Source organism: Sus scrofa, chromosome 17 (assembly GCF_000003025.6).
Source record: "Sus scrofa isolate TJ Tabasco breed Duroc chromosome 17, Sscrofa11.1, whole genome shotgun sequence".
Taxonomy (NCBI): Eukaryota; Metazoa; Chordata; class Mammalia; order Artiodactyla; family Suidae; genus Sus; species Sus scrofa.
The window spans coordinates 48,132,118-48,156,952 of NC_010459.5; the positions used below are offsets into that span (position 1 = coordinate 48,132,118).

Sequence of the window (24,835 nt, forward strand, 5' to 3'; positions counted from 1 at the left end):
CCAGACTCCCACAGCTGGGCCTGCGCTGATAGCTCTGGGGAGTAGACGGCAGGGGGTTGGGTCCTGGCAGAAACCTGGATGCCTGCTGGCCCTGGAGCCACCACGGTGAGTGGGCAGCCAGGTGTGTCTTACGCTCACAGGTCAGGGAGAAGAGCAGCTCTAAGCATGGGGCTGGGGAGGAAGCAGGGTCTGCAGGTGCCCAGTGGGGCTCTCACAGCTTAGCCAGCTCTTCCAGCATCAGGCCTCTGCCCCAGGGGTCTGCCCTGCTCCGGGGCCCTGTACTTACAGAGGCAGAGCAAGATGCACTGTTCCTGGGCAGCCTCCACCTCACTCCCACCCTCGTGGGCTGTAACAGGCTCCTTCTGCTTCCCGTGTCCTTGACCGGTTCAGGCTGTAGCAGCATGTGGACAAAGTGAGCTGTGCAGGGCTGGACTCCGGCCCCTTTATTGATGAGGGACCAGTGGGTCCATCCAAACAAAAATAAATTTCTTTCCCAAAGCCTGCCTGCAGGCTGGGACACCCAGCATGTCCTGGCTGGGCCCCTTGGCTGTCCCCTAACCCCAGCAGCACAGGTCTGGCTCCCCAGGAGTGATAGGATGCTGGCTGCTCAGCTATCTGGAGACCCCACGTGGAGCAGGCAGGGAGCTTGCAGGGGTCCCCCACCCCCAGCAGGGCTGGCCCTCCAATCCGTGTTCTGTGTCAGGGCCCCTGGGGCTCAGTCATCGGTCAGGGTGATGACGTCGTACTCGATGCCCTGGTGCTGCAGCTGTTGGATGTGTTCAGGCACTGCCTCCTCTGTGCCAAACAGGCCTTGGGCTTGGGCCATGGCAGCATCGGCCACCGCTGCCAGGGGAGGGAAAGGATGGTGAGCCTGAGGCCCAGGTGTTAGGCCTGGCCTCCAGCCCCCGAGACCCTCAGGGTCCAGCCCCATACCTGTGACAGCTGAGTGGGCTGCAGCCTCAAGCTGGGCCTGTGTGACGAGCTGTTGGCCCGGGGACACAGGCACATACTGGATCTGGATGGGAGACGCCAATGAGACATGGTCTGACAGGACCCCTGTCCTTGCCCCTGCTGCACCGGGCTCCCCAAGGGCCTTACCTGGGACTCCTGAAGGAACGAGCCCCCTTGTTCATACTGGATGTGTGTGATCTGGCCCTCCTGCACCTGGAGAGAGGAAGCCAAGCCCATGGTCCTGGAAGGAGGCGAAACGCCCTCTCCCTTCACTCCCTACCCTCGGCCGAGGCCCGACCTACCTGGATGTGATGGCCTTCTGGGACCACAACGTATTCCTGGGGGAGCAGGTGCTGGACTCCGTCCTGGGAGATGATGTACTGGACCTGGGGGCGGGGGAGAAGAGGCAGGTGCCGGGGCCCTGCTCGCCAGGAGCTCAGCAAGGAAGGTGGGGGGACACCCCCCATCAGCAAGGGCAGCCGCAAGCATGGACCCGCACGGGGTGGTCTGGAAAGAACTGTCCCTCCCTAGAGAAGGAGGCTGGGTGTTCCGCTGAGGTGGGCGGCAGCTGCTTACCTGGTTATCGGCTGTCACTAGGTGCTGCACCGTCTGACCGTCTGCTGTCGTGATCTCCTGGATGTAGGTGGCTTCTTCCTGCCAGGGCCCAGCCAGCTCTAGCTTGAGATCTCTCCGCACCCCCACCCCTGCCCGTGACCTGCCAGCAGGGCCCCCGACTCAGGCTCTCACCTGATTGGTCACTGTCTGTTCCTGGGCCACGATGATGTGTTCCTGGCCCAGTGCCTGTTGTAGCCGCTCTGGGCCCAGGACCCCGTGACTGGACTGCAGCGCAGCTGGGAAGAGATGGGAGGATGGCCACAGGGGCAGTGGCTCGAGTCTGCCCTGCCCGAGAGCACTGTCCAGGGCAGTGGCTCAAGTCCCGGTCCACCCTGGGGCCCCAGGGGCTGCTCACTGTGCAACGTGGCCAGTGTCTCGTCATCGCTGTTGAGGATGATGGTCTGGGTGGGGGTCCGGGCGGGGGCCCGTGCGCTCGGGGTCGCCGCCTTCCTGCCATCAGGACTGTGCAGCCGCTGGATGTGGAACTTGAGGTGCCCGTTGCGGTTGAAACTGAGTGGGGGAGGAAGAAGGCTCGGGGCAGCCCTATCCCGCGTGCCCAGCAGCCCCTGCCCACCGCACTGGCCTCACCGCTGCCCGCAGAGGTGGCAGGCAAAGGGCTTCTCGTTGGTGTGGGTCAGCATGTGCCGCCGCAGGTCCTTCTTGTTCTTGGAGGCAAAGCTGCACTGGCTGCACTGGTGGGGCCTCAGGCTCGAGTGCTGTGCCATGTGGGCCTGCAAAGGGGCAGAGTCAGGGCCGTGGTGGCTCAGACCGTCCCCACATAGAACCGCTGGGACCCCTGACCTCAGCCATAAGGTCTGGAGCTGCTGGGCGTTGAGAGGGAAAAGCCATGGGCTGTCATAAGGCCCCCAGGGAAATCCCTGTCCTTGCTCAGCCAAGGGGGCCTCTGAAGGGAGGCCCCACCCCCCCACCCCACAGCTGCCCTGCCCATTTGGCACGTGGTTGGATCTGAGGACAGTAATCCCCAGTGAATGGATGGCGCCCCAGGAACCTGGCCTTCTCCACGCTGCCCCTTGCGCCTCCCTGAGCCGCTGTGCCGTCAGTGTCCTGGCTGCCTCATGTCCCTAGCTGCCTCGAGCCACCACCCCTCTGTGCTCTGCTCCTGCAGGCCCAGCTCAGCCGTCACCTCTGTGCCGTCCCCCTTTGCACCCCAGGCCCAAATGACTCTTTCCCCATCTGTGCTCTGCCGGGCGGTCTCAGTTCACCCTGGGGACACTGTCAGGTGTATCCAGGTCACCTGGTTTGTTTCCTCGCTGGGCTGGGCCCCCTGAGGGCTGGACCTTGCTGAGTTAATCTCTGACTCCAGTGGGGAGCTGGAAGGCCTGGCTCTGGGGGTGGGGGTGCACAGCAAAAGGTCTGGAAGCAGGACGTCAAACTAATACTTGAGATGTCGGGGAGCACCTACCCGGACCTCGGGCCACTGGCGAGCACTGAAGGGGCAGTCGGGGCACTTGAAGGCACTGGGCCCCGCGTGGGCCCGCTTGTGACTCTCCATCTCAGCGCGGCCAGGGAAGGCCTCGGCACAGATCTTGCAGGAAAACTTCTTTGACGACGCCGTGGCTGAAGATGGTGGCGAGGAGGGCGCCACGAGGCCCAGGGCTTTGCTGGCTGCAGGAGGTGGGGAGGCGGAGCCCTGCGGGTCCCCTACCCCGTGGGTTCTGGCTGGAGATGGGGGCTCAGGACCGCTGTCTCTGGGCAGCCCCCCACACTGCAGCAGGGGCCACTTGGCTCCAGAGGCCAGGGCGTCTGGGCTTGGGAAGGAGATGGAACCATCTGCAGTCAGCTGTGGAGAGATCAGGGTGCATGAGGCGCCCAGGAGGTGGGGGGGAGGGGGGAGAGTGCGGTGGGAGGGGGCCTGAGCCTCACCTCGATGTGGTGCAGCTGGGTCCCATCGGCTGCCATGATGAAGTGGGTGCCAGCGTCTTTCAGGGTGTCATTCACCACCACGGCCTGGGCTGCCTCCCCTGGGGGCTCCTCGCTGTGGACAGAGGAGGGGAGGGGTAGGGCAGCTTCCCCGAGAGGCTGGAGGGCCACAGGAGTGCCCTTTCCCAAGGACGTCATCCACGGAGGAGTGACTGTGCCAGAATGGTCCCCGATGTGAATCCTGGCTATGCCCTCTACCAGCCACACCTCCACTGCCTCTGCCATAAATGCTGACCACCTGTCCAGCTCCAAAGCCGTCACCCCCTGCTCCTCGATGGGCCTGGCAGGGGTGGGGTGCGGCAACAAGGCGAAGGGCTCCAGGACTCCAGCCCAAATCTGGCCAAGCGGGACAGGAGGAGAGGCAGGGCTGCCAGGACCCACGGTCCAGGGTCCAGGGGTAGAGGGCCGCCAGGGCTGGCCCAGGGACCTGGCTCCCACCCAGCTGGACAGTTCGCTCCTTGGATTCAGGGCTTCCTCAGGCTGCCCAGGGGTCAATGAACATGGAAAACAAACATTTTTGCCCCAAACTCGCTCAGTGTGGAGGAAGCCAAGTACAGCTGCAGGGCCTCCAATGTCACTAAGGAACTGGAGCTCGTTCCACAGGTCAGAACTGACCACCACCTCAGGTATCATCCAGAACAAAGAGCATGTGGGCTCTGGAACCACAGGAACGGGGTCAGATCTACCTCATGTCTGACCTTCGGCAAGTTACTTAACCTGCCTCCTCATTTGTAAAGCAAGGCAAACAGGAATGGTTCAGGTTGAATTCATGAACGACAAGTGGCTGGGACATCTTTAATGGCCAAGATACAGTAGCTCCTGATCTCCTGGGAGGGATGTGACTCCCTGACAGCCCACGTATTAGTTTGACCTCCTGCCCCCAGGCTTGGGTGGGTGGGGTCCTCATCTGACACCGCCCCCACCCACAGCATACCTATAAATGGCTGAAGGGGGTCTTGCAGGTAGTAGGCCTCACCTGTAAGGTGTTCCAGGAGCTGATGAACCCTCCTCCATGGTGGGTGCTGTGATGACACTGTAGCCAGCCCCGCCAAATGGCCCGGGTGCCAGGGTGATCTGCCGCAGGTCAGGGGGGCCCAGCTGGCTCTCAGCGGCTGCGCTACCCCCCGGCTCTGCCATGTGGAGAGTTACCACTTGGGGAGTGGCACCTGCTGGGGAGGGCTGCCCGACAGGGGCTGCCAACTCTGCTTCCACGTCCTCTGACTTCACCACGGCCACCTGCAACGGCACCAGTAGGCATTCTAAGCATGGTTTGTGGCCAAGGAACTTGCGTTCAAGGCCCTTTTCTATCTCAGGGCCTCAAAGCTCACCCAGACTCTGGCTGGACTCTGTGCCACTGCCACTCATTTGCACAACCGCCACTGGGCATTCCCGGCAACTGGAAAGAGATTTAAAAAGAACAGCCTAGTGCTCCCAGGGGCACCGGGTAGTTGCTGGAGACATTTTTGATCATCACAATTGGGGGTGGGAGGCATATGCCTCTGGCACCCAGGGGGTAGAAGCCAGAGATGCTGCCAAACGTCCCACGATGAGCAGGACAGCCCCCCACAATGAGGAACTATCCAGCCCAAAGCCAAGGTTAAGAATTCCTGAGATAGAGAAATAAGTGGCAAATAATTTAAGGAAAAAAAAAAAAAAAAAAGCCAGAGGCTCTATCTCACATCTTACCCCCAAGTCTGCTTCAAACGAATTAAAGGCTAAAATGTAATAAAAAAAAAAAACCTGGAGATATATTAAAAGAAACTGTAGATATTTTTATAACCCTTGGGTTAGGAAGATTTTCTTAAAACAAAGGAAGGTGCTAAAACCTACAGCAACACGAACCATAAAAGGAGATCAGAAAACAAACTGGCAGGGAATGGTATTTACAATTCGTATCACAGGAGTTCCCGTCCTGGCTCAGTGGTTAACAAATCCGACTAGGAACCTGAGGTTTTGGGTTCAATCCCTGGCCTTGCTCAGTGGGTTGAGGATCCAGCGTTGCCGTGAGCTGTGGTGTAGGTCGCAGATGTGGCTCAGATCCCACGTTGCTGTGGCTGTAGGCTGGGAGCAACAGGTCTGATTAGACCCCTAGCCTGGGAACCTCCATATGCCGCAGGAGTGGTCCTAGAAAAGGCAAAAAGACAAAAAAAACCCAAGAACAAAACAAAAACAATTCATATCACAGATTAAAGGTGAACCTCCCACATACACAAAGAGCCTTTACAAAGTGATGATAATAAAAAGACTAATAATTTAATAGAAAAATAAATACAGACACAAACAGGTAAGTCAGAGGAGAAATAAAATGGTCTATCAACATACAGGAAGAGGTTCGATCTCACTTAGGATCACAGAACTGTACCTGGAGCCATGCTGTATACCTCGTGTACCTCATGACACGGAAGCGGTTCAGCGAGGCGGTGGGGACGCGCACTCTAGTGGCACCCATGTAACTGGCCTGTCTTTGAAGACGCTTCATACCTTAGGACCCCCATGGATTCTACTCCCAGGAGGTTTTGTTTTGTCTTTTTGCTATTTCTTTGGGCCGCTCCTGCGGCATATGGAGGTTCCCAGGCTAGGGGTCTAATTGGAGCCGCAGCCCCCGGCCTACGCCAGAGCCACAGCAACTCGGGATCCGAGCCGCGTCTGCAACCTACACCACAGCTCAGGGCAACGCCGGATCGTTAACCCACTGAGCAAGGGCAGGGACCGAACCCGCAACCTCATGGTTCCTAGTCGGATTTGTTAACCACTGCGCCACGACGGGAACTCCTGTTTTGTTTTTTTTTTTAAGACTAAAAAATGTGTTTACAAGCACCTGAAAATCTCTGTGCACTAAAGCACCTCCTTGAGTTAATGAAAAACTGGAGACCACCGACTCATCCAAGGACTGATCAAACAAGCTTCGGAACCCCTACGGCGGAAGGACACGGGGGCAGTGCGGGCCTGGCTGTGCCTTGCTGGCCGCTGAGGGAAGAAGAGCTAGGTTGTCGCTGAGCACGGAGAGTGAGATCGCATTTTTAAAGGATCAAAAGGTCTCCGAGTTAGTGAGCACATGGACAAAACTCGGAAACGCGTATTAACCCGGTAGAAGTGGAATCAAAGGGGTGGGAGGAGCACTGAGGACATGCACCTTCTGAAGAGAGTATTTTTTTTCTTTTTCTGCTTTTTAGGGCAGCACCTGCAGCACATGGAGGTTCCAGGCTAGGGGCTGAATCGGAGCTGCAGCCGCCAACCTACACCACAGCTCATGGCAATGCTGGACCCTCAACCCACTGAGGGAAGCCAGGGGTCGAACCTGCATCCTCATGGATACTAGGTTGGATTCGTAACCTGCTGAGCCACTCCCTGAAGAGAACATTTCTCAATGTTCAAGTTTCACGAGCACATGCTTTATAACGGAGACAGAAGCAGAAGACTGCTGTGCCTGTGGGAATCCAGCACACGACAAAGGGGATATTTCCAACCACGGGGCCAAGTTAAAGGACCTGACCTACTGCACTGGACGATTTTTGGAAAAAATAAATAAGGTTAGTCCCCTACCTTTCTGCATCCACCAAAAGTAAATTCCAGGTGGAATAAAGATTTAAGTGTAATGGAGTTCCCGTCGTGGCGCAGTGGTTAACGAATCCGACTAGGCACCATGAGGTTGCGGGTTTGATCCCTGCCCTTGCTCAGTGGGTTAAGGATCTGGCATTGCCGTGAGCTGTGGTGTAGGTTGCAGATGGAGCTTGGATCCCGAGCTGTTGTGGCTCCGGCGTAGGCTGGCAGCTACAGCTCCGATTAGACCCCTAGCCTGGGAACCTCCATATGCCACGGGAGTGGCCCAAGAAATGGCGAAAAGACAAAAAAAAAAAAAAAAAGATTTAAGTGTAAAAAAATGAAACTCTAAGAAGAAAATACAAAAGAATGTTTAAATCATCTTGAGCTGAAGGCGGCCTTTCTAAGGATGATATCATAGGCAAAAACTATAAAGGACCGATTTATTTAACTATCTAAAACTTCTGTATTCTCCCAAACCCCACAAACTAAACCTATGAAGAATTCTAGGTCCGACAGCGGGCTTCCTCCTCCACAGAGCCCTGCCCCTGGCAGTACATCCCTGTTCCAAGGTCCAGGAATGTATCATCTCAAACCACAGCCTACATTTTTTCAAGAGGCTGGGAGAGAGGAGGTGCTAATGAGCCTCTGGCCTCAGGGCAGTGCGGCAGTGTGTAGGGGAGGGTGAAGTTAAGACGAGGACTTGGGGGTGGATGTGCTGGGCCGGAGGTGCACAGAACACATGAGAGGTCTGGGCTGGGGAGGCCTTGGGCGCCTTTGGGCTGCAGAGGGTGGACAGGAGGAGGGTGCCGGGCTAGACCAAAAGCCAGTTCAGACCCACAGGCATAGGGTGGCCACGGAGCTAAGGGGAAAACTGGGCAAGAACTGGGTCCTAGAAGCCACGGGGAGGTGCTTCCTGCTCAGCATGGTGGGGTCACTGGTGACTCCGGAGAGCAGAGCGGGAGATGCCCCGCCCTTCCTGGCCTCCCAGCACAGCGGCTCCCCTTCCTCTGCATCTGCCCACTGGGTTTCGGTGGATCTGCCTCCCACTAACTGGGAGCTCCCTGAGGGCAGGGCGCGTCTGCTTCATCGCTCTCCTTCATCACTCATCTCCTCTGCGTCCAAAGCAGAGCTGGCCCCAAAGGAAGCCAGGCCCCAAAAGGAGTGCTGGCAGCTCACCTGCAGGGCCGTGCCGCCCAGCTCCCGCTGAGCGCTCATGTTCAGCAGCAGATCCAAGGCTGTCTGTGTGGCCATGGCCGTTGACTCCTCAGCTCCTGGGTCAGGTGGGACCTGAGCCTTAGAAAGGGCTGGAAAACTGGCACCCACTGCTCCGCCTCCCCACCCTCCGGCCCCCAGCAATGAAAGCCTGGCCCATGCTCCCACCCTCTCTGGCGCTCACCTTGCTGGTAGATGATGGTGGCACCACCCAGGGTGTCAGAACAGAGCAGCGGGGGGCTCCCGGGTGATTGGAAAGGTGCTGTCTCTGGGGGGATCTGTGGGGTGGGAATACGGCCACGTGTGACAGGGGGGCAGCTCAGATTCAAGTGCATGTACCAAGCACCTCCTCTGTGTCAGACATCTTACATCTGCTGGCTTGTTTCACCTTCACACGAGAACCTTTCAAGGTTTTTACCAGCTCAATGTAACAGAGGAACGAAAGTCAAGGATCCTACAGCTAGTGAGTGGCAGAACTGGGACTTGACCCCCAGCCCGTCTGACTCCAGAGCCTCTCTGTCTCCTACCAGCACCCTGCAATGGTCCATCTTTGGGGGCAGGGAGAGTCAGACAACATACTCAGCCTCAAGATTATTTCTCAGCCTCCCTTGCAGGTAGGCAAAGTGTGGCCATGTGACTATACAAGAGCTTCCGGTGAAGTTCACAAGGAAGATAAGACGGATAAATGGCAGGCATTCTTTGTGCTCTTCCCCATTCCCTTCCTGCTTCTTGCCTGGGATGTGGCTAGGAAGGCTGGAGCTCCTGCAGCTATACTGGACCATGAGGCAACCACAAAGCTGGGAGTCAAATGCCTTGGATGGCTGGGAAAAAAATATGGCAAGCTTGGTCCCTAATGACTGACCATGGAGCTGCCAGCCCCGGGCAGCTGATCTTTGGACTTCTTATGAGAGAATAATTAACTATACCACAATCAAGCTACTGGTATTTCCGTCCTCTATCACTAGCACTAGAAAGCCACCTGCACTCTAGGCTTAAGAATGGCATATCCATGACCTCTTAACCACAATCCAGAAAGGCAGGGGTTATTTCATTACATCCAATGTGCAAGTGAGGACGCTGGAGCTGGGAGAGGTGGCAACATGCTGGCATCCTGGCCATGCCCACAAGCCCCTTCTGTCTGCTATCTGCCTGGCTGACCTTACCTCAGGAGGTCCTGGGGAGCTAGGCGGTGGTCCAGGGGCCGCACTATGCTGCTGCTTCAGCTCCTCAATCTGCTGCAGAGAGAAGAAGGGGCGACGGCGGGAAGGGGGCTCCTCAGGATGGCGCCGCCCCCACTCCTCAAAGCTGCTTGCATGTCGGCACCGTACGTGCAGGCGGAGATTCTTCTTGTGCCGCGTGCTGAAGTGGCAGTACTCACAGGCAAAGGGCTTGGCCCCTGCAGGCACACGGGTAGGGATGCTTGGGCTTGCCCGCCCCCTCTAGGAAGCCTTCCGTGACCCCAAGGACCTCTCCAACTGATCCACTCCCAGTGATGTGTCCCCAAGCTGAAGGAAACACACTCTGTTCACGCCGGTGTGCCAGGGCCGAACAGAACCGTGTCTACTCTCTGCACTCAGCCTTCCTCTGAGGGCTTATTTTCAAGGTCACATGACCACACGCTCTCTTATGAATCACTTCCCCCTGTAGCCAGGAATCTGCCGAGGGTGCCCGTGGCTGCTCCCTTTCTCCATCTTCCCTAGTGTGCCTGCCACAGGCCGAGCCACTAAGGAGGAGAAAGAACCGACTTTTGCTGCCCATCTTCAGTGGGCCAGAAGGTGATGGGGCTGAGGTCAGGGCCTGTGTAAGATGTGTCTCAAGCCCCAGCGGCCAGCAGACACAGATCAGGGAACAAGTGGAACTCACTTTCATTTATTTTTTTTGGCCATGCCTGCTGCATGAGAAAGTTCCCAGGCCAGGGATCAAACCTGTGCCACAGCTGTAACCAGAGTCATAGCAGTGACAACGTCTAATCCTTAACCTACTGAGATACCAGAGAACTAGAGAACTCACTTTTGTAACCACCACACACGGTCGGCACTTCTGATTCCTCACTTTCATAGATAAGAAAGACTCAGAGAGGGCAAGTGACTGGCCCCAGGCCACACAGAGAAGAGTTGGCAGAGTTGGAATCCGAGCTGAGATGAGAATGACAGTCCCAGAGGGGACTTCCTGGCAATAGGAGGGCTGAGGCTGCCAAGCAGGAGGAAGATGACAGAGCTGAGCCTCCAACTGGGGGCCACGATGTGCTGAGGGGTGGGGCTGGCCTGACCTGTGTGCTTGACAGCCACATGGGACAGCAGGAAGTCCTCTCGGAAGGTGCGATAGGGGCAGAAGTTGCATTTGAAGGGCTTGTCGCTGACATGGGACAGCTGGTGATTCAGCAGCGCTTTCTTGTCTTCACAAACAAACTCGCAGAACTCGCACTTGAACCTGGAGGTGTTTAGAGGGGAGAAGGTCAGCGACAGGGTGCAGTGGGGGTGCTGCAGCCCCAGGGGCCTCCTCTGGGATGTACCTGCGATTGGCGACAGCCTGGATGTGCGTGAGGAGGTGCATCTTAAAGGTGTAACGCTTCTTAAAGGACTTTCCACACTGCGGGGGGTGGGCTGAGTTAGATGGGGGATCCCCTGGGCAGAACCCTCGTCCCCACCCCTGCCCTTGACCCCACCCACCTTGTCGCACATGTGGGGCTTCTCTGTGCTATGTGTCTTCATGTGCTGCGTGAGTCTCTTCTGCATGGGGTACACACGGCCACACACAGGACAGGGGAAGGAGCTCAGCTTCGGGGTCTGGGAAGGGACAGAAGGGGTCAGGTGGAGAGAGAAGAGGGGGGTGGAGGGTGGGACCTCGCCCCCCTGCCCCCCACCCCAAAGGCAGGCCTTAAGCAGGCTCCCTTCCTGGGCCAGGGCCCCAGACTCACCGGATCTGGCCTCTTCTTCCTGGGGGAGAAGGCACGGGAGTTAGATCATCACTTCCCAAGCCCCCCCAGACCTTCTCTCATCTACCAGACGCAGTCCCAGCCCCCATGCGAGCCCTTCTCTTCTAAGAGTATTTCCCCAATTACTTTGCTGGGGAAACCGCCAAGAGGTGCTCCGTAGAAAAGCTCTGCAGTCACCTAAGTCTGGAACAGTTCACTCTCTCAGTCAAAAAATATATTTGCATTTTAAAGGCTCTGAGAAGTTCTGCAGGAAAAAGCTGTTGAACCAGGTGTTCAACCTGGTATCACAAATCTTATTCGGACACAGAACTGCCCCTCGTTTTTAAATTTTTTTAAAGAAAATCTATAAGCATCTTGGAGAGCTGGCTTTCCCACAAAGTCAAAGCCATCATGGATCCCCGTATCCGACCTCTGCTCACAGAGCACCCCCTGAGAAGCTAACTCCTTCCCGGGGCTGTAGATCTAATTATCATTCAATGAGTTATCACCAGGCCCCGAAGGACTTCTGTCCTTCCACTTTCTTGTCCTAAGTCCCCCCATCAGAGCTGTGAGAGATGGAGTGTGCCCTTGGAGCCTGGAAGAGCTTTAGATCATTTTCTGAGCCCTTTTAGGGACAGTTTCCTTTAATCACCTCAACAAGGACTGTCCTCATTTCACAAACCTCCAAGCAAGAAAGAGACCAAATGAAGGGCCTCAAGACCCTGCCGCTGCCTTATTCTGAGCCAAGTGATCTGGGATGAACCGCCCAGCTTTTCCCGCATCTGTAACGTGCTGCAAACAGGGCTGGCCCAGAGCAGGGGCTCAGTAAGCGGGAACCATGGTCACCTGGGGCCTCCCCGCCCCCGGCCCCCACTGACCGGTCCCGGCTGTGCACGGCCGCGTGCCGAATGACGTCCTTGCGGTAGACGCTGGTGTAGCTGCATTCGTCACACTTGTAGGGCTTACTGCCCACGTGGTTGAACATGTGCTCCTGGGAGAGGGGCGGACAGAGGGCTGGGATGCAACCTCTCCTCATGCCTACCCAGCCTTGCCTATAGCCTTAGAGCTGCCCTTCCCCACTGCACTCTGGGACCCCCTCTCTGATGACAAGGTTCCAGAGGACTTCTAGGTCTGGGTCCCTGTCTGCGGGAGGAAGTCCTATGTACAGAAAGCACAGGGCCGTCTGCCCGAGGTGATCCCCGCACCCCCCAACGGCCAACTCTGCCGCACTTTGGCCAGGCCAAGCTGCAGGGTCCCCCGGTCAGTGGAACGAGACTCTCGACACCTGCAACCTTGTCAGGCTGCTTGAGAATGAAATCAGAGCACCTATCAGGCCTGGGTACCGACAGATGCAGGCTGTTGCAGGCCCAGAGGACACTCCTGGGGAGGTGATAAAAGGAACCCTTTTCTTGAGACATGTTACTGCCACCTGCTGGAAGACTTGCTAACACACTGAACTAGATTAGGGCGGGTTTACTGCCATCCGCCAGATGTGGAGCTGTGATGGCATCACGAGGTGTGTGGCCTGCCCACCTCCCATCTTCCTGTGCACCTGCAGCCCAGACACGCGCCCAGGGACGGGGGGCAGGAGGGCACCCGGGGGTGCCTTCTCCTCCACCCAGAGTCCCTTCTACCCCACCCTCCAGCGCCTTCCGCTCCCCTCTGCCGCACCTTGAGCGAGGACCAGCGGCGGGAGCGGTAGCTGCACTGCAGGCACTTGAAGAGCTGGGGGTCGCCGGCCTCATGGGAGTTGACGTGGAAGCGCAGGTCCTCATGGGACAGGAAGCGGGAGCCACAGATGCGGCACAGGAAGGGCCGCAGGAGCGGTTTGGGAGACTTGTAATAGTACCTGCCAAGAGGGTGTCGGGGAGAAGTCTGGCTGGGCTGGGGGCCTGGCTGCCCACCCCCCACACCCCCAGCCCTCATCTCTGCTCCCCGTACTTGCGGTATTTCTTGCCCAGGAAGCGCCTGGAGGGTCGACCCCGGCGGCGGGGCGGGGCGTCGGGCTCGTCCTGGCCGGAGGGTGCCGCGTTCTCCGCATCTGACTGGCTCACACCAGGCTCCACGGGGGGTCTGTCGGCCTTGCTCAGGGCCACCAGGCGTCTTGGCCCCGAGGAACTGGGCGCCTCAGGGTCTTGCGGCTCTGGAGGGCTCTGTCCACTCAGGGAACTCACTAGAGGCTCTCCTTCCACACCTGCCACAGACACACCAGGACAGACGTGGACACGTGTGCCCGAGGCCAGCCACACCACCCCCACCCCCAATGCTGTCAGACCCAACGTCCACACCAGATGACAAGACACACAGCCTGTGATTAGAGGACACACAGCTGCTCCTACAGCTCCAACGGGACAGTGTGGAGCAGCAGCGAGACAGCTGGTACCACCCAACCAGGAGACCTGCTTGTAGGCTGAGCTCTGTCACCAGCTTACCAGGTGTCCTCAAACAAAGCCACTCCCCTGAGTCTCATTTCCCTATCTATCATACGGAGATAACTGTTGCTCTAGGGACTTCAAAGGAACATCCTAAGGTCTAGGGAGCAATAGTGAGACTTAAACACTGGTTTTCCTGAGGGAGGCCGCGTGGCGGGAGGGGAGGGGAGGGAAGCCATCACGGTACACACCGCTGAAGTCCCTGCAGTCTGGACCACCTGAAAGGGTTACCTACTCAAAACCACCACGGCACCTCGATGCAGTGTTTCAAAAATTGGAAAATGGTATGAAATAGGCCATGCTGGTAACATCTTGTTTCTTTTGGCTGCATCCACAGCATAAGGAACTCTTGAGCCAGAGACTGAACCTGGGCCACAGCAGTGACAACACCAGATCCTTAACTCACTGGGCCACCAGGGAGCTCCCTGTTTCCTGATTGGGGGCCAGGTTATTCAGGTGTGTTCATCTTGTAAAGATTCACTCAGCTGTGCACTCTGGGTTTGCGTGCTTGTCCACACACATATTTCAGTAAAAAGTTACTTTTAAAAGGAGACTGGAGTTTCCACTGTGGCACAAGAGGATCGGCGGTGTCTATGGAGGGCTGGGAAGCAGGTACGATACTCAGCTGGCAGAGTAGGTTAAAGGATTCGGTGTTGCCGCAGCTGCAGCATAGGTCACAGCTGTGGCTTGGATCTGATCCCTGGCCTGGGGAACTCCAAACAACAACAAACACGCAAAACCCAAAGAAAAAATATTTTTTTTTAAAAAAGGAGCTCCTTGGGTCACTATGCTGTACAGCAGTAGAAAACTGACAGAACACTGTAAACAAGCTATAATGGAAAAAAATAAAAATCATTATTATACATATATAAAAACAACTATTGTGAACAAAGTCAACTATACTCCAATTTAAAAAACCCTGTAAATAAGTGTTTCATATTATAAATAGTCTTTAATGATTTTTAGAGAATACATTGTAAGTTTTAAATGAATAGTTGTCAAAAGGTGAATGATTTCCACCTTAAACAATCAGGTAACAGAAAAAGTTTAAAAAAAAAAAAAAGGAGCTCCCGCTTTGGCACAGTGGGTTAGGAATCCAACTGCAGCCACTTGAGTCACTGTGGGAGATGTGGGTTCAATCCTCAGATCTGACATTGCCACGGCTGTGGCGCAGGTTGCAGCTGTGGCTGGGATTCAATCCCTGGCCTGGGAACTTCCATATGCAACTGGTGCAGCCATTTAAAAAAAAAGAGAGAGAGAAACTAAAAAATATACTGCACCCCCTCCAAGTGCATGTAGAAAAACCGCTACTGTGTTTTTGGTCTCTTTAAGCCTCACAACAATCCTAAGGCGCAGGTGCTATCACCTCCATTCATAATAAGGGAGGTAAAGTAACAAGCTCCAGGTCACACAGCAGGTGGCAGACAGCACTCACGCCCATGGTGGGTCTTTCCTGTCCCTGGCCTATAATGCTCCACGTCCGTGCTCCTCGGACATAGTCTCAGGCCTCAGACTTGTTCTCATTTCAGTAAAGTCTTATTATTTTACTCAGTTCTAAAGGCTCACGCTTCTGTGCTATGACAGCTTATGGCTGAAGAGGCTTTTCAGAAAGCTGCTACAGCGTAACTCTCAGGCTCGCCATGGGAGGGCGTTCCTCTTGACAGGAGGCCTGCAGGTCACCGCGGTGGGTCTGAGATGGGCTGCTCTGCATGGCACACTCAGTCCCCAGGCTGCACAGCAGCAAGCGAGGAAAGGGGCCACCTCTGGATCCCACCCGCACAGCCCCTCCCACAAGAAACCTTACCACCAGGGAGGCCCAAGGTCTCCAGGCGGGGCAGCTTCCGCGGACGGCCAGGCCTCCTTCGGGGTCTTGGAGTACTGGGAGCAGGGCGCTGGGGCCGCAGCTGCCGGCCCCGGGGCTCGTCCTCAGCAGGGTTGTAGTCGCTGTCCTCTGTGGGGGTGGCAGGGGCAGCATCAGTCCTGACCTTTTGGCCCTGATCCTTTGCCAGCTTCCCTGGAAAGAGGCCCCTTCCCCATGCCTACCTGCTCCTCCCGTCAAAGCCACCAGGGATGCTGCCACCAGGGATGCTTCCCCCAGGAGGCCCTCCTGATGTCCCCGTGGCTGACAGTGAGCATCCCTCTCAGAGTCCCCGCAGTCCTTTCTCTGCACCTTTTCCTAAGACCTACCATTAGCTCATAGGGCGCCTTTGTGTGAATGGAAAGAAGGGCTCCTTCCTGGACATACTTTACAGCTGCTGTCAGAAAACAGCTGTCAGTCATTCAAGTCTACAGAATGTGACTTTGTATCCACTGCAGAAGCCACTAGCTGCCTGTGGCTACTGAGCACTTGAAAGGTACCCAGGCTAAATTGAAACATAATTATAACTCTACACATGGGCAGAGTTCCCCTCATGGCACAGCAGAAATGAATCTGACTAGCACCCATGTTCCACCCCTGGCCTCGCTCAGTGGGTTAAGGATCCAGCGTTGCCATGAGCTGTGGTGTAGGCCGGCAGCTGTAGCTCCGATTCAACCCCTAGTCTGGGAGCCGCCATATGCTGTGGGTGCGGCCCTTAAAAAACAAAATAAATAAATAAAATACACATTGGATTTCCAAAACTTAGTGAAGAAAGTAAAAATAATATACCAGTTTTTAAAATGATGATTGCATATTGAAATAATACATGTATATTTTTTTCTTTTATGGCTGCACCCACAGCATACGGAAGTTTCCGGGCCAGGGACGGAATCCAAGACATAGCTGTAGCAACACGGGATCTTTAACCCACTGTGCCACAGCGGGAACTCCTTGAAATAATATATTAGACATAATGGGTATACAAAGCATAAAACTGAACTTAAAATTCACTTTTCTCTTTTTTTACTTTTAAAAACGACTACCAAAAGGTACAGGTGTGGCATTCTATTTCTGCCAAATGTGAACGTGACCCTCTTAGACATGTGCTCTTTTTGAGGAACTGGCCTGTACAGCCGCACACAAACGTCCAGGTCTCAAAGCCCCGACTCCTCTATCTTACGCTGGAGGCACTCCTGGCTGAGCCGAGCCTGCTCCTCCTTCCTGGCCCTCCCTGCGGGCCAGGGACAGCTCAGGATTTGTTGATGTGGGTGTGGGTGGCAGGTCTGGGTGCCGCGGCAGCCTACCCTCCAGGTCATCGATGGCACCGGCATCTACAATGTCATCGTCATCTTCCTCCTCTGGGCCCTCTTCCTCCTGGGTCTTGGCTGAGGGGCCCCACTTGCGCAGACGTCCCTTCTTACCAGCTGCTGCTGCTGTGGGGCATGTAGGACAAGCTTGTCATGCCGGACTCTTGGCACCCTGGCCCCGCCTGGGCAGGCAGTCAGGTAGGCTGCTACCGACGCACCTGGGCGGAAGTGCCGTTCTCGCATGTGGCGCAACAGCGTGGCCTTGGTGCTGCTCCGGTACTGGCACATCTTGCACTTGAACTGCTGCACCACCACCACCTCCATCATGGCCTCCAGGCTCTGCAGGTCCGGCTCCTCGGTGCCAGAACCCAGGGGTGGCTGCACTGGGGAGCTGGGCCCACCCTGAGCCTCCTCAGGTGGCTCCAGGCACGTAGATGTGGATGTGGGCCCATCGGCCAGGGCCTCAATGGCTGCCAGGCTGTGGGCCAAGGTGGAACTGGACATCGGTGATGCCATGGGGGCACCTGGTGAGGTTGAAGGAGTCAGAGGGAAGTAGAGGGGAAAACTGGCCATGAGCTACAGCTGCCCCCTCAGGCAGGCCCAGGGATCCTAGAACCCAAGTCCCCACCAGAATAACAGTGGGGAGACTGAGGCCCAGAGCAGTAGATAAGCTGCCAAGATCACACGGTGTGCCTGTGGCAGAGCCGTCCTCACCCACTGCCCCGCCCACTGTAGGGCTCCCTAGGTCCAGCGCCTGGGGTCTTACCATCATCAGGCCCTTGCAGGATCAGGTACTGTGTCGTCTTGGCCCCACTATCCTCAGCACTGGTCACAGTGATGCAGCCTGGGAAGAGATGTGGGGAGATGCCCCTCTGATAACAACTGTCACTGGCCACACTCATCCTGACCCAGCTGTGTGACTGTGAATCAGCTATTCTGCCCTTTTCCCTAGCTCCCGTCCAGGGCAGGGCTGTTGGGACATTTGGTGTGACATGCTGGCCCAGTATCCAGTCCACAGCCGCCTGCCTTTACCATTAAACCTGGAGGATCCTCCTCTTTCCTCTTCAAACTTCTCCAAGGTCAAGGCCTGGCTCCCTCACTACTTTCTTAGGATCGGCTTTCCAGACCATCCCAGGGCTTTTCCAGGTGCTATGGCCCTTACATGCATCATTAATAATAAAAGGTACAATGTGGTCAATCTTGAGCATCAGCTCTGGAGTCAGACTGTCTGAGGTCACGGCCCAACACCTGCTGATGACAGCGGGTACGTTAATTTACGTCCCCTGTGCCTTGGCTTTCTCACCTAGACTGTGAGGATCATAATGGCACCTACCTTTTGGGGTTACCATGAGGATTAATGAGCTACTGCACGTAAAGTGTTAAGAGCAGACGCCAGTACAAAGTCAGGCAGTACTGTTTCTATACCGTGTGCATATGCTGCACCAGGCACTATGCTGCCTCGTTAGAACCTCACGTCACTTACCACTGCCCTGAGAAGGGATTATGGCTCCCACATGACAAACTCAGACTGGTATGGCTAATGGCCTACATCTGCACGGCTGGTTCTGCAGGGAAAGCCCTGGGGGGCGACCCTGGCCCTCTGCAGCCTGACTCACTCTGGATGAGCTCGGGCCCGATGGTGGACTCGATGATCTTTTCGATGGCTGAGCCCAGGTCCGAGGAGGAAGCCGTGCAGTCGGACACCAGCATGTTGGGGTCCGGGAGTGCGCTGGAGTGCACGAGGGCGGGGGGGGCACCCGTCACCCCGGCCACTGGCCCGTGGGAAACAGAGGATGAATCAGGGAGGTAGCCATGGGGCAGCGGGTCTGTGCTGGAGCTGCTCTCGGATACGTCCTCCTGGGGGCCAGGAAACAGGGAGAGAGGTAGTTTAGGAGCCACGGATGGGGCAAGGCAGGCTACCCCCCACCTTGGCCCAAGGACATGGTGAGTGGAGCCACCCACACCCTGAGCCCCATCATGGACCAGTGGGAGAAGCCCTCTTGTCACAGAGCCTCCCAATTGCAAGCCCCAGGGTCTCTGGCTTTGGTGAGATACAAGGCTCCACATCCCCCATGCTCCACCCAACAGCCAGGTGGAGCTGATCTCCCGTCTGAATCGCTCCCTAGCATCACATCATGGCTAACTCCTCCTCAGCCTTCTCAATGCCATTCAGCTGGTCCCTCTTCTGGGAAGCTGACCCTAATGCCCAAGGCCAAGTGAAGACCTCTCCATCCTTAGTGACGTGGTGGCCTGTATCCCCCATCACATCATGGTTCCCAGGTCGGACTCTCCGTGAGGGCTGGGACCACATCTCTCTTGTCTCCTGACGTATCCTCAGGGCCCAGCAGCAGCTGGGCACATGCTAGGTCCATTTCTGCTGAATCAAAATCCCTGGGCCCTAAAGTGAAGGCTATTGCTGTGTTGCTCTATAATGCAATGTCCTGAAAATGATCACCACCTTGCAGACACTGACCACGATAGTAGCTGATACTTAGCGACTGCTTACCATGCACTGACCACTGTGTTCACTGTTTAGCATGTATCGAGTCATTTAATCCTCAATAAAACCCTATTGAAGAAGGTATATTTCTTTTTTTAAATGTTTTTATTGCTATTTCCCCAGTACGATTTTTTCCCTACTGTACAGGAAGGTGACCCAGTTACACATACATGTATACATTCTTTTTTCTCACATTATCATGCCCCAACCATTAGTGACTAGACATAGTTCCCAGTGCTACACAGCAGGAGAAGAAGGTATATTTCTTCTTCCCACCCTACAGATGAGAAAACTGACAGCTGAAAGTTGGGTTGCCTGCCCAAGATTACAGAACTAGGAGGTGGAAGAACCGGGAGACTATTTTACAAGGTGTTTCCAAGAAAATGTGTGGTAGGAGCTTGCAACAGAGCACTCTCAGCAGCAGGCATTTCTGCTCCGTTTTACAGGAAGAAAACTGAGGCTCAAAGAGGTCTCCCAGTGAATCAGAGGTAGAGCCAAGACTTGAACTAGGTTTCACCTGCATCTCTAAGAGTGAGGAGAGTGGGTAGTGCAGGAGCTCAGCCCGCAGTCTAGATCTGAATCCTGGCTCTGTGCCTCAGTTTCTTTCTCTGTGAGATGTGGGAAAGACTGATATATGCCTTACAAGGTATGAGAGCCAAAAGAGAAAATTCAAGCCAGGGGCTTGGCACGGTGTCTGGCTCACAACAAACCATAAACAAATATTGGTTATAAGCAAGCCTTGCTGGCTTCCCCTTGGAAGCTGCTGCCTCCCCCCAACGCCGGCCATACCAGAGAGCTGCTACCGCGGTCCGAGCTCTGACCCACGCGGGAGTCGTCGGCCTCCGCCGGCCCCGGGGCGGCCGCCGCGTCGCTGCTGTCGGCCGACACGGCTTCCGAGGTGCCCACACCCAAGCCGCTCTCAGAGGGCTCTTCGGGCTGGCCAGGCCCAGGGGCCGCGTCGCTACTGCTCTCCACCTCGTTCTCTTCCATTGGTTCCGGGGGAGGCCTGACAGGAGGGCGCAGGATCTGGGGCCTTCACTCTGCGAGAAGCGGTGACGGGGGCTGGAACAGGTGGGCCTCCTCCTCGGCCCCGGCCATCGCGGCCCACCCAGCTGCACCCATGCGCCCATTTCGCAGATGCAGAGACCGAGTAGCCGGCGGGGCGGGGCTTTCTAGTGTACCGCGAGGGGAGCTTCGGGAAAACAGAACCAGGAAGCCTTGCTTCCCCGTCTCGGGCTCCTTCCCCATCCCCGGGAGGGTCGTCAATGGCGGGTAATCTTGACCCTTTTCTCCTCCCCTCCATGATTCCAGCAGAGTGGTTCACTCTACGGGGCCCGATCAGGCTCAGTGGTTCAGCCCTTTGGTCCCCCAAGTCCCCCCGGGGGAAGGGTCGGTGGTACAGCCCGCAGGCCCCCTGGGTCAGCAGCTTGCTCCCCCCCTCCCCTGGTTCGCGTGCGGAGGGGGCTGACAGCGACGGTCCCGGGGCCTGGAGACTCGGGGCTGTCCCCGGCGCTGCCTGCGCTCCAGGCCCGACGCCATCTTGTGGTGGCGCCGAGTTTCCGCTCAGGCAAGTCCGAGAGCAACTAAAGGGCCTGGGACCCCGGGGCCCTGTTCGGACAGCCCCGCCGGGCTCGGCACCTCGCTGCCGGGTATCCCCGCATTGTGGCCTCACTTCACGGAAGGGTGCAGTGGGGCGACCTGACTCTACCCGACGCTCACCTGACGCTTCCGTAACCGCGTTCCTCCCCGACTCCGGCATCGACGAGGTCGCCATCCTCTTTCCCCCGTTGCGGAGGGACCCATCGGTGTATTGCAGGCCGGAACTACTTCCTACGCCGGCCCGGAGAAAGACAGGCTTCCAGTGTGCTGGAAGGTGGTTCCGAGGCCTCAAAAGTATACTAGAGCCCTAAGAGAATGTAGAATTTTTTATAGCGCTTAGTACCGGTGGTGGAGTCAGCTATGGTTTGGGGACTACTTTCTCTCGCGGCGGATGAATACCTAGGAGTTGTGTGACGTCATCCCTGGGTCCCTTCCTTGGGCCGCAGGGCTGGGCGCGGCTAAGGCTGGCCCCACTTCCGGGGGCGTGACTCCCAGTGGCCTGTCCACGCCCTTCCCGGAACAGTCCGAATGGAGTGCGACTGGCTTGGCGGGAGGGAGGTATCTGTTATGCGTCCTTTCGCCTGGCTTTTAACCAATTACTTTGCATTCTCATCGTACCCAATCAAATCTTTCCCGATTAGGTTTGACGTGTCCTGGGAGGAGGGGAGCGTATAATCCTGGTTTTACAAATGGGGAAACTGAGGCCCCGAGATGGGAGGTGGCTGGTCCAAAGTCACATCAAGTATAGGGATTCTGAATGCAAACCCGAATGGCCAGAGTTGGAGAAATGGAGATGAGTGAGTGCCTGGCCCTTCTTGAGCTTTGGACACAGATTTGTTACATAATAGAGATGGAGGTCAAGCTACCTCCACAGCCCTTCTCTGCTCAATATATGTAGATGTATTTAGAAGTCTGCAGCTTTTCAGAAAGGTACGACTTTCCCCTTCTGATGCTTGAAATGCCACCTTTGGCAGTACCCTCTGTTTAAGCCTTTTTCGCATTTTGCTCAGGAGACTGGTTCTCCGGTTTGTCCCAGAGTCTTGTTGCATAAGTTGTTTTCATCAATTGAAAAATACAAATGGGGAAGGGGGCGGTGGGAGAAATCTAAACCCCTGCAAAGAAAACCTGCTTAAAAAGACAGGGTGTTTCAGCTATTATGGTTTGTTGTACTGAGTATGAGGGGGTTTCCCTGGTCTTTTCCTAGGAGCAGGTTTTGGTAGGAGGAAGACAGCATGAGGCCTCTGGATTGGCTCTGCCCACTCGCAACCACTACCCCCCATTCAGCAGTTCCAGGCTCCCAGAGCAGCCCTAGAGAGCTGGATAAACAAGGGCATGATAGCAGGTTGGTTTGCTCCCCACTAGGCAGTTTTTCCAATCTGATTCCTCAGTCCTACAGAGCCACCTCCAATCCCCATTCCACGCCACTGGGATGTATCCTGCCAAGCGACCTCCCTCAAGGACATCCGGGTACTGAGGAGTACCTCCACAGCACCTATTCCATTCCCAACCCAACGAAGGCACAGTCCTAACCTTGGCCTTTGCCACCAAATCATAAGGTTGCAGAATGTCATGATATAGAAAATAACCGCCTCATCAAGGAGCTCAAGACCAGAGAGTGAAAGCTCATGGCCTAAGGTCTTAATGCCTTGAAACAAATATCGCAGTTCTTCCATTACAAAGGCAAGCAAGCCAACCTGGTTTGTTGACTGCTGTTCCAGGGTTCTTCCCACCAGAATATGTAGTTTGTAGTTCTGGCCTCAGCTTTGATGGGGAGACTTCTAGAAGCAGTGAAGGAGCTCCGGGTCAGAAGGACGTTCAAGTGGACCGTTGAGAAAAATGCTGAGGAGAAGAGCCAAGTGGGAAGAAGGCGGGAGAGCACTTTCCGTGAGCCCTACCCCATGCCAGGCACTGCGCATGTGCTTTGCTGCATCACAGTACCTTAAGGAAGCAGGGGCTGTTACAGTCTTCCATGGCAGAGGAGGAAGCTGAGACTCAGAGGAGGGGACATGACTTGTCCAAGGTCACACAGCCTAGAGGATAGTGCTGGGATATGGACCCAGGTCTGTCTGATTCTAAAGCCCCAAGCAGTTTAAATACCATGTGAAGGATGCCTCGTAACTATGGTTACTTAAAATACTCTGTACCGGAGTTCCCGTTGTGGTGCAGTGGTTAACGAATCCGACTAGGAACCATGAGGTTGCAGGTTAGGTCCCTGCCCGGGTTCGGTCCCTGACCTTGCTCAGTGGGTTAACGATCCTGCGTTGCCGTGACCTGTGGTGTAGGTTGCAGATGCGGCTCGGATCCTGCGTTGCTGTGCCTCTGGCGTAGGCTGGGAGATACAGCTCCGATTAGACCCCTAGCCTGGGAACCTCCATATGCTGCAGGAAGCAGCCCAAAGAAATAGCAAAAAAAAAAAAAAAAAAAAAAAAAAAACAAACAAAAAAAACTCTGTACCACTGTTTTTCTTTTTTCTTTTTCTTTTCCTTTCCTCCTTCCTTCCGTCCTCCCTTCCTTCCTGTACCTGAGGCTTGTGGAAGTTCCCTGGCCAGGGATGGAACCCACGCCACAGCAGCAACCCGAGCTACAGCACTGACAATGCTGGATCCTTTACACTATGCCACCAGGGAACTCTACAGTCACTGTTTTAAGCACTTTCCCTACATTAATTTAGTCACAACTACTCTGAGGTAGTTGCCATTATCATCTCCGTTTTATCTTTTTTCTGGTCTCTTTGTCTTTTAGGGCTGCACTTGTGGCATATAGAAGTTCCCCACCTAGGGGTCCAGTCAGAACTGCAGCCGCCGGCCTATGCCACAGCCACAGCACTGTGGGATCCGAGCCACGTCTGCAACCTACACCACAGCACATGGCAATGCTGGATCCTTAACCCACTGAGCAAGGCCAGGAATCAAACCTGAGTCCTCATGGATGCTAGTTAGGTTCGCTAACTGCTGAGCCACGACAGGAACTTCTATCATCTCCATTTTACATATGAGAAAACAGGCACAGGACAGTAAAGGGATCTAAGGTGGAGCTGGGATAGAAAACCAGGCATTCTGGCTCTAAGTGCCACGCTTTTAGATTGCTATCCTACTTCTCACGTAATAAAATTACCTGGTTCTTAGGTGATCCTTTAACTCTCTTTTCCTGAGCCAGTGTGGTTACTATTTTACCATTTTATGGAAGAAGAAACTAAAACCCAGAGGGAGAAAGTGACTTGCTCAAGATCACACAGCAAGTTTTTCCTGGTCTACTGGAGAGGGCTGCCCTTCCAGGCCAGATCTCCTGCAGCAACTAATAATCACACGAGCTAATGTTTACGGAGCGCTAACCAAGTACCCGGTGCTTCCTTAGGGGCTTTATATGCATCTTTAAACTGTAATCATCACAACAGCCAGAGATCCTAGATACTCTCAATAGTCCCACATTACAGATGAGGAAACTGAGGCTCAGGAGCAGTGAAGGGACTTGTCCAAGGTCACGAACTGGATGATCAGTTGAGCTGAGATGCAAACCCCGGTTTCCAGACTCCCAGTCCAGTGCTCCTTCCCATGGGTTGCCCCAGGCAGGCAGCAGGTGGGTCTAGGTGCATCTCTATCTTCTCTCCCTGTGTCACCGCCATCTATGGGTTTAGCTAAACCTCTTCTTAAAAGACCTATTTTTAGCTTAAAACTCTCCCACCGCTCGGGATAATGAGTTCCTTAAGTTGAGTCCCGTGGTGTAAATTAAGGCTTCATTTTATTTGTCCTCAATCTTTCTTTGTCAGGATTGGAGCAGGGAAGCCAGGAAAAAGCCCTGGGACCAGAATACTTGCATTCAGAAGCAGGCTTTAGTCCAAATTGTGTTGACAATTCCAGAGACCCAGGCAGTGGGTGACATTTCTGCAGACATCTCATCTGATCATTACAGAGACAGTATTTTCATGTCTTTTAATCTGCCTTGTTTCCTGTGACATTCCTAACA

General features: G+C 55.3%; 1 protein-coding gene across 5 annotated transcripts; it reads right to left on the reverse strand.

The window, feature by feature from the left end:
- Nucleotides 414–21,134, reverse strand: ZNF335 (zinc finger protein 335). 5 transcript variants are annotated; one of them, XM_021077368.1, is made up of 28 exons: nt 20,993–21,080; nt 20,063–20,313; nt 18,390–18,630; nt 17,540–17,617; nt 16,992–17,297; nt 16,771–16,899; nt 15,413–15,559; nt 13,118–13,370; nt 12,848–13,025; nt 12,055–12,167; nt 11,180–11,198; nt 10,932–11,048; nt 10,775–10,851; nt 10,532–10,692; nt 9,426–9,658; nt 8,447–8,540; nt 8,227–8,321; nt 4,484–4,743; nt 3,451–3,562; nt 2,990–3,367; nt 2,155–2,297; nt 1,922–2,076; nt 1,699–1,802; nt 1,528–1,605; nt 1,254–1,337; nt 1,099–1,164; nt 934–1,015; nt 423–843 (listed from the first exon to the last, which is right to left on the reverse strand). In XM_021077368.1, the coding sequence occupies exons 2-28, from the start codon at nt 20,261–20,263 to the stop codon at nt 716–718; spliced, it is 4,032 nt and encodes a 1,343-aa protein (XP_020933027.1). In that variant the 5' UTR covers nt 20,264–20,313; nt 20,993–21,080; the 3' UTR covers nt 423–715. The 5 variants fall into 5 exon arrangements, with proteins under 5 accessions (XP_020933026.1, XP_020933024.1, XP_013840872.2 ...); XM_021077367.1 differs by having other exon boundaries at nt 414–843; nt 934–1,164; nt 16,771–16,896; nt 20,993–21,134; XM_021077365.1 differs by having other exon boundaries at nt 414–843; nt 934–1,164; nt 20,993–21,134.